Here is a 9531-nt window from a genome sequence, read left to right as displayed (position 1 = left end):
GTATCCTGACTATTTCTGGCTTTGTTACTTTTTGAGATTAAGAAAATTAAAGTGAATTCAGATGTCCTGTTTTAAATCCAGGTCTGGGCCTCAGAAAATACTGGAGGGATTGGATCAGCATGAAAGCCATGTGTTTAGCTGTGTAGAACAAATGGGGGTGTCAATGCTGATTGCAGAGTCCAATATCGTATTTTAGTTGTAAAGGTCAATAAAATAGAACAGCCAACACGTTTTTGGGGTCCACAATACCCCCTGTAACGTTTAGGGTATTTAAGGATCCTTGGCCAGGCCGTTTTGGAACATAACAACTTTATTCCCTTCCAAACAGTACAACTTAAATTGCTTCTTTTCAGCAAACAAACATAAACAAGGTGTATCTTCAAGCAACATCCAAGATTTGGCTCAGCACCGGTATCATGTCCACCTCAGGGTTGGAGCCTCAACCTGCTCATGGCCAGACACCCAGCAGCTTCACACCTCCCTGTGTGACGACAGTCCTCCCGACCTTTCCAAACACACCTCGTGTGCCACAGACCCTCCTGGCCTCGCCTACACACCGCGTGTGCCATAGACTCTCTCTGCATCTCCAGCCAGACTCCAGCTCAGTGTCCCGTGCGTCACACACACAGTCTCCCACGCGCTGCATGTACTCCTGCACCACTGACTGCCTCTTCCTCTCTGTCCACTGTGTTAATAGGGCTGTTATCAGCCACCTGGACAGCCTGGCCTGGCAATCATCTCGCCCAAGACTCTTAGAAATCTCCTGAGACACAGATCCCAGTTATACTCCAGAAAACCCGGAAAGAACTAGAAACCCAGCTCCCCCGATAGAAAGCAATTGAGCTGCAAGTTTGAAAATGACTTGCTAAACTATTGCTAGACTCGCCAAGCTTCACAAGTTTGTTGCACAATTACAGCAAGTCTGCATTACAAGTCTCCAGATCAACGTGCTTTGCAAAAGTGCTGTACACTTGCAGAGCTCTTGCTAGGACCTGCAGGACTCTTGCTGTAGACTTGCCAAGCAAATTTGCTACATATTCAAAAAGTGTCAACTAGAACTTGTGCTGCAAGTGTTCTGCAAGTCTACAACTTGCCAGGTCATTGCTACATTACTATTGGCTATTTCAATTTGCAATAGCCAATAGTAAACTAGCATTTTACCTGCTGCAGTTCTCCATCAGGTCCATCAGCAGAGGGCGGGTAAAATGCTAGTTTACTATTGGCTATTGCAAATTGAAATAGCCAATAGTAATGCAGCAATGTATTTCAATGGGAAATCTTTTTCTTTTTTTTTTTCTCTATTCTGACATCGCTCGTGTCAGAATAAAGAAAAAGAAAGACACAGCAGCGTATATCTCCTGGGCGGCCGGGAGCGGGAGGCTCCCAGAGCACCCTGGAGAGTTTTTTTTTGTTTTTTTTATGGCAAACTATTGGGCGGAAACTATTGGGCGGAGCTAGCTATCACTGCTAGCTCTGCACAATTGTTTTCTATTTACTTTTTTAAACTTTTTTAACTCTTTTTCTGTTCTGCTCGGTCTCCCTCTGAGGGACCGAGCAGAACAGCCGAGCCGAATGCCGGTCAGCGGCATTCGGCTATTCACTCACTGCTGTTCGGCATCTATGAGAATAGACCGAACAGCAGTGAGTAGCCTGCCGGAGGGTCGGCTCAGCCGTTTCAGATGTTGGATCGGCTGAGTCGAACTCCTTCTGCACTTCGGGTCGGCCAAACATGCTGAGCATGTTCGGCCGACCCGAAGGCATGTGAAGCAAGCCGATGTACGGCTGAAATCAGCCGTACCAGCCTGAAGTGAATAGCCGAACAGTATTCGGCTCACTTCACTTGGGGTCGGTTGTTCACTCGGCTGCCCTCGGCAGCTTAGTGAATAGACCCCTATATGTTTTCTGGACCCTCTCAGCCCCTCTGACCGAGAGTCCTGGGCACCAAACACACGAAACACTACATTGACACTGCACTGTCCTATCACACCCCCTTCATTAGGGCTTATAAATTACTTTGTGACTTAGTTCCTTTTAATGAAATGACACATAAGAATAGCTAGCAGCTGTTAAAAAAAAAACCAAAAAAACATGAACCTAAATAGCTAAACATGCTAAAATTCTAATTATTCATTCACAACTGCTATTTATTCTTATGTATCATTGGACTCCTAGTGGGCCATCAAAAGGTTTAATTTAGCACAGTGCAAACCTCATCCCCATAGCTGTACATAACGTCCCCATAGCTGTACCTGAAGTAGAAGGTGTCATCAACCTTCTTTAAACTAATATGGCTATGTGGCCATAAGGCCAATAATAAAGATAATAGTCCTTGTGTCCATTATGACTGTAAATAAAAGAAAACCCCAAATTGTGGGTTGTCATGAGAACAGTAATAGATGGAAAATCGTCCAATGGGGACACTGATTCTGGTGACTTTGCTGACCACTGGGGATTTCCCTCACGTTCTCTCACTTCCTATTGTGACTATTGGACAGGAAGTGAAGGGAAATCTCCCCAATGGGACACATATGGGAAAAAACAAAGCTGACAGGGATTAATTCCTCCCTTACTCTGTTCAAAACTAAAAAAAAAAGTTTTGTCTTCAGTTGTACTTTATATTTGGTGCAATTATGGGGAATGTATTTAAAATATGGCCTCAATAATAAAATGGATTACTTGTTTAGAAAAAGTCATGAAGCATAAAATCTAATTTTTCTTATGGATCATCACTCACCAGATTGAATCAAAGTATTTTATTGATGATGAGTCCATTGGGGTTAACATTGCATTCTAGATAGTTTCCTAGAGTGGCTATTTTCCACAAATATTTAATTTCCTGAATCAATAACCATTCCAATTTCCTGCATTTCATTAAGAGCCCTTTCAGATGGGTGATCCGATCAAGTCTGCCTGTCAGCTTTACACGTGGATCTGATCGGAAGCCCAATGTTAGTCAATGGGCAGCCGGATCTAAATGAACGTGTGTCCATTTACATCCGGTAACCCCCCAACTCCGGCCAGGTCCGGAAAACTAAATGAAACAGAGTTCGGTTTTGGCAGACCTGATCGTGGCGGATCGGGGGTAATGTGATGTAAATGGAATCATGTCCCTTTACATCCACCTCCCCATAGACCAACATGAGTTTGGAGACAAAAACTGGAGGGACAAGGATGTCACAATGTTGACATCCATTCCTAGCTGCTTTGATCAGCAGGGGATCTGTGCTGATCAGAACAGCTGGTGCCCATGAGTAAGGGAGCCTTTGACTTTTTTAGAGACATCTCATTGTATATCAATGTGAAGAAAGGTGTATATATAGTCTGAGAGTTGTACAAATAGGAGTAAAATAAACTGATGAATACAGAGCATTGATTCACATGGAATTGTAATATACCAAAAACTGAAGAAAAAAAAGGCAGCTCCAATGTTCTCAAAAAAATAGGCAACTCCCAAAACGCCCCCAAAAAGTAACTAAGTGCAAGCAAAGTATGAAAAGAACTGCATTTGTTAGTACCATATTATGTAGCAGAGAGGAAGAAACAGTGTGACCCTCAGATGGATACAATGTCTGCAGACCATGTGAGTCTCTCTCTAAAAGAACAAAAAAACTGTACCTGTATGAAGCTGCAGGGATTCTCACCGTGATACGTTGTTACTCTGGCAAGCGGGTCCCCAGTTGGTTATTTCCAAAAGTTAGGATGCCGGGTAAAATCCGGAGCTCTTTAAGTATGGCTGTGCGTTCTCTTGGCCAGCAAAACAGCAAAGCCCCTACAGAGAAGTCTAAGAGAAGAGACTCCCCCCTTCCTTGGGGCCTCTTTCAGAGATAGTAGTGTTTGCTTTTAACCCATTAAATCTCAGTTTATGCCTCTTTCATTCACTAGCTCATATATCAATGAGGAACACCTTTGTATAAATATTGATGTATTTGTAAATATTGTTACATTTTTATAGGAATAGCCATACATGTATTTTTGTATTTTTTTTTCTTCTTTCCTTTATTACTTTTATTTTGATCCTTTTTAATGTTTTTTTTTTTTTTTTTTTTTTATGGATATTATATGTAACAATTAAATCAGCAACATACAGTACAATATACTGTACACGAGCACTGAAAAAGTTAAACAGGCTACAATATAACAGAGGATTTAAATTAGAATAATATTTCATTCACGCCTTTGCCTTGAAGAGGAACTCCAGTTGCTTTAAAAAATATTAACCCTTGCTTCCCCCCTCCTTCCCACACTGCAAGGGTTAAGTACTTTTTTTGGTCTAGGGGCCGGAATACAGAAGATATACTCACCTGGTCCTCCGTTCTGCAGCATTCAGTACTCACCTCTCTCCCCCTCTAATGTCTAATGCAGGTGATTGGACCTGCATTAGACCTGCATTAGATGTGATAACGTCAGCGGGGCTTAGACTAGGGGAGGAAAGGCTGTGGAGACTGGTAGCAGCCAGGCAGGATTGGGTATCAGGTGAGTATATTTTTATTTGAGACATTCGAAACTTCACCTTTTAATATCCTAAAAAGCATTGCTAGATTTGGTTTCACTCCTGAAGTCTGCTTTGGTAGCTTCTTCCATAAAAGCATTCTCGAATACCTGTTGGATGGACCTCCAGAAGTCTTTCTTGAATGTTCGACCCACAAAGGCATAAAGAATAGGATTAATGCAGCTATTTATGTATGTAAGGCTTTTAGTCAAAGAATATCCAATGTTTACCACCCGTTTTATGTGTTTATCATTAGTATACATGTTAGACAGGGACAGGAGGACAAAAACCTGATAAGGGAACCAGCATACAAAGAAGGAAACAATGACAGCTATAATGATCTTCAAAGGCTTGGTGGCTTTAACAATTAGTTTTTTCTGGATATGCAAAGCAGTCACTACATAACACAAGACAATGATGGTGAAAGGAATAAGGAAACCGAGGATGAACCTTGTGATAAATAGGGCACTTCCTCTTGACACAGTAATGGCAGACCTTGAATTATCTCCATCAAACTTGTAATCGCAATGTATTGTCTTATTATCAATACTCAGAGTATCTCGAAATATAAAGTAAGGTGAACTGAATAAAAAAGCTAGGATCCATACAGCCACGACAACAAAGGATGCCAATCTTGGAGTTCGGTGGTTCTTAAACCACATCGGAAAAATAACAGAGATGCAGCGTTCAATACCGATAATGGTGAGCTGTAGAACACTAACAAACAAGTTGAGGTTAAAAAGAGTAGCGTTTAACTTGCACATGTACCTCCCAAATGTCCAGTGGCGGTTGAGGGCTGTGGTAGCAATGGTAAAAGGCAGGAACAGGGTGAACAAGAAATCATTCACAGCTAAATTCAAGAGCCATACAACAATGACTGTCTTCTTCATCTTTAGGGTCGTGCACCAGATCACCAGTCCATTTCCTGATGTCCCAAGGAGAAAGGTCACAGAGAAAATGATTATGGAAAAAGTACATATAACCTTGTGCTCTTGTGATCCATAACTGTTCGGTTCCAGGGTGGCATTCTCCAATACATGTGGACAATTAGCGGTGCTTCCCATTTTTCTTAAAGAGATGTTAAAAAGGATCAGATGATACAAAGCAGTTCTAAAAGGAAATGTATAAAACAATGCATGAGATTCAACAACTTACTTCAGAGGGCAAAATGAAATAATTATTCCTTTTACTATATATATATATATGTATATATATATATACACAATTACACATAATATACTGTTTGACCAGTGAGTGTATTGCACATGTAATATGTGGCAGGGTGAGTGGTGGTACATTCAGTCAAGAGACCTTGGCGTTTATATATACAGAATTTCCTCAGCGATCGTAACATACACGGGTACAGGTACCATTAAAAACAATATCACACGGGGACTCGTACACATGCACACACATGCAGGATCACATACATACACACAATAGGTTGAACTTGATGAACCTGTGTTTTTATTCAACCTCAAATACTATGTAACTATGTAAAACAATTCAGATGACTAAAATAAGACTAAAACTAAATGGCATTTTAGTCAAAAGACTAGTTTACTAATTTGTATTGAATGGAGGCAAAATGTTCACATTGTGCACATATATACACCTTAAAATGTAATAAAATAACCCAACTGTGTTACAACGTATCTTGTACTCTTAACAAACCTAGGCTACATTATTGTAATATCCTAATTTCCTACCTCCTTCTATCCTTCTGTAGGTGCCTGCTATTAAGTCTCATTGACTGTTTAATGATATTAATATCTGGACGGGTTTGTTTTATACACTGCCAGGACAATGCTAGCCCAGCTTTACAAATTTGAATGTAACAGACCTTTAATGGGAACATTTGTAAATGTCAAACAGTTACTTACTGTAAATCTTGATTGATTTTATCCCTTCTTTCTATTGGTATCAACTTGTCTCTGTATGAAGTGCAAAAATATGTATGTATAGGTACAGACCAGTGATGTGATGAAGGCAAATGTAAAAATATTCTCAGGAAGTAAGATAACATCACACGGTTTCTCTGCAGACTGATAAGATCATGACCATTTTATGTTGAAGTGACACACTACAGAAAAACTCTACTTTGCCTTATATGTTATAGAACTTGCTTTCTCACCTACCAAAAGTTTCTGTCCAGCCAGATTTGTCATCCTGACACTCCTGCCAGATGGCAAGAGGTAAAGACCTCGCTTTTTTTCAGTTCAATAATACAGCAAGGCTCAGGACCTTTTTTTCCTTTACCAACAAATGTAATGGGATCCAGAGGAAATCTCTTTGCTTTCATACATTCTGTTGGCATTTTCAGTGTGCTGACAGGCTCAGCATGCTGCCATTTATGGTCCAAGTGCAAGAGAATTGCATGCAGGGAAAATATATACTTTGTATCATTGTCTTCCTTATATTGTAAAGCGCTGTGCAAACTGTTGGCACTATATAAATCCTATATAATAATAATAATAAATCCAATAGTGAAACTACCTGCCCCCCCCAAAAAAGTCACCACCTGACAAATAAATAAAAGCCTTTCAATGGATAAGAGGTCTAGGTTCAGCAACATTATGTGCCCAATAATGAGGTCAGCTGACGACCTGAATATACTGAATGACCAGGTTTTTCCATCAATGGATTTTTTCTTCTCTGATGGCACATTGCACATATTCCAAGATGACAATGTCAGGGGGACCAGTGTACATGGTAAGAAAATCAGCAAATAATGAAGGAAATGATGACAGAAACAATAACTTTGAAAGGTTTGGTAAATGCCGCTCTGAATATAACATAATGAATATAAGGGCATAACACTTATGATTTGTGGATTGACCAATCTACAAAATAAATCACAAATTCATCGTTTACATATAAATGTGTATTATGAAGGAAGATACATTGAGTAGAAGGGGTAAAATCCAAATATGCTTCGGACACTGTAAGAGAGATTGAGATCTAATGCAAGATGGCACATGAAGGTTCCAAAAGTCTAGTAGTACACAACGGATCTGTAAGTGACAGTCAAGGGCAGGAAAAGACAAAATCAGCAACAGCTGAACTTAAAATCCAAACAGAGTTAGTTGACCATCTTCTTCATCTTGAATGCAACAAAACAAAGGACCAGACCATTTCCAGTAGAATTATTCCTGATAATACCACCAGTTATGACATTTCAAGTACTGTAACAAGAGCGTTAAACAATTTGTGCAACTTTTCTCTCTGGTGTTGGTCTCCATATTCCCAGATATGTCATTTCTCAGATATGATGTCCTGCAAAGTGGAAGCCAATACATGTAAATGTGTTTTAAACAGTATGTACAAAAGCGATAATAACATTTCAGACCTTGTGCAAGAGCACTGTTAAGGAAGTGACAACTAACTGGATGTTTGCCTTTTTTCTCATATCTGCAATAGGGATGCACAGATACTTTTCGAGTACCAGTGCCGATACTTGGCATTTTCATGAGAACTACCAGGGTTGCAGCGGTGCTGGGACCCGGCTCTGGCACTCAACCACTGTGCTGAAATCATTAGTCTGTATTGTTTTAGAAAAACTGTCACATGACAATAAACAAAAATGTATCAGTACTCGTACTTGTAAGTACTCGGCAAGTACCAGTACTCGTACTCACAAAACTGGTATCTGTGCATCCCTTTATTAATATTTATAAAAACAAAATCGTACATTAAAACAGAGATGTACAAATCACAGGAGCTTCGTGTGCTCCTTACAAATGACAGCTGCCTCATTTTTTTTGAATTTTTCTCTAGTCTAGTCTTGGAGCTCAAAAGTATGGGTACATGTACTCGTAGTTGTACCGAGTACTGTACTTGGTATCTGTGCAACCCTAATCTGCAATGCTAGTGTCTTGCTGCTTCCAAGTATTAAGAAATCAGTATTTGACTCAATCTAACAGAATCCGACTAAACAGAAAATATCATTTTTGGGAGAACAGACCTCCCACAAATAAAGTGGCTATGTCACGTTAACCACTTGGGTCCCTGGGCCATTTTATCCCTAAACCCCCTTGCGTTTCCAAACCTTTTTTTTTTGTTTGTTTGTTTTGGGTTTTTTGGCAATATCTTGGTTCTGCATTGAATATCTTTTAGAGTTTTTAGAGTTTACCCCAACAAATGGGGTAAAACGGATAAGAATGCATTATTCCTCACATTTTTCTCAACACAACTTTTACATAATTTGTGCACCCCCATATATTTACTCAAAAAGATAATATACAAAGTCAGCTAATTAAAATGGCATCACGTTAGTGGAACTTTTATGTGATGTAGCAAAATAGTAAGCAGGGAGCTTTGGGAGAGCTATAGCTCCCTTTTTCGATGCAACATTGTGATATGCATGCAAAGGGGAAAAATGGAATATATATTTTTATTTTTATTTATTGTATTTTTTTGAAAATGTATTTATTTATTTTCTTTATTTCTCTATTTTGTACTATTTTTTTAAAACTTTTTTTTCCCTGGGAGATCTGGGTCTGGTCAGTGGATCTGATCCAGAATCCCCATGCACTCAATTGATCTATTCTATCACAGTGTTCTATCTATTGAACTAAAATAGTGATCTATTGCTGACTGCAATCAGCCAGCAACAGATCACTATAGCAGTAATCTACTTCTGTAGGGGGAATTTGGACATTTCATCTCCTGGGGTAATTGCAGGACCTTGACTGTCATTGCAACTGGTGGTTCCAGCACTAGTACCCAGATGGAGTAAGGGGCCATCAGAATCACACATTTCACTTTCTAGGACTTTAGCTTTTTCTGCAAAGCTGTTTGTTTTACTAAAATAAAATTGAGTGCTGTTTATGGCTATACTTATAAAACATAAAATATAATATGAACTGTGAAATTATCATCTAATAAAGAGTTGTTTGTTCTTACAATAAAGTGAACCATCAAAGAAAACCTCTCAAGTGTAATGTTACATTTGAATCAAATCTGAGCTTTGAATATAATCTAACATCAGTTAAAGTGTATCTGAAATTAAATTCTTAGATTTGGATAGTGTGTGTGTATCT

General features: G+C 39.3%; 1 protein-coding gene across 1 annotated transcript; it reads right to left on the bottom strand.

Annotated features, from left to right (window-relative positions):
• Positions 1-4521: 4521 nt before the first annotated feature.
• LOC108798769 (N-formyl peptide receptor 2-like) lies at positions 4522-5553 on the bottom strand. Its single transcript, XM_018570550.1, has one exon. It carries the CDS (start codon positions 5551-5553, stop codon positions 4522-4524), a length of 1032 nt encoding a protein of 343 aa, XP_018426052.1.
• Positions 5554-9531: the final 3978 nt, after the last annotated feature.

The sequence above is a fragment of the Nanorana parkeri genome, unplaced genomic scaffold, assembly GCF_000935625.1.
Source record: "Nanorana parkeri isolate BGI_ZX_2015 unplaced genomic scaffold, ASM93562v1 scaffold1554, whole genome shotgun sequence".
Classification (NCBI taxonomy): domain Eukaryota; kingdom Metazoa; phylum Chordata; class Amphibia; order Anura; family Dicroglossidae; genus Nanorana; species Nanorana parkeri.
Note: the sequence above shows the minus strand (reverse complement) of the source record. Positions and strands in the feature narration are given on the sequence as shown.

Coding starts and splice junctions, on each gene's coding strand:
- LOC108798769 (XM_018570550.1), bottom strand. CDS start 5,553: ATGGGAAGCACCGCTAATTGTCCACATGTATTGGAGAATGCCACCCTG.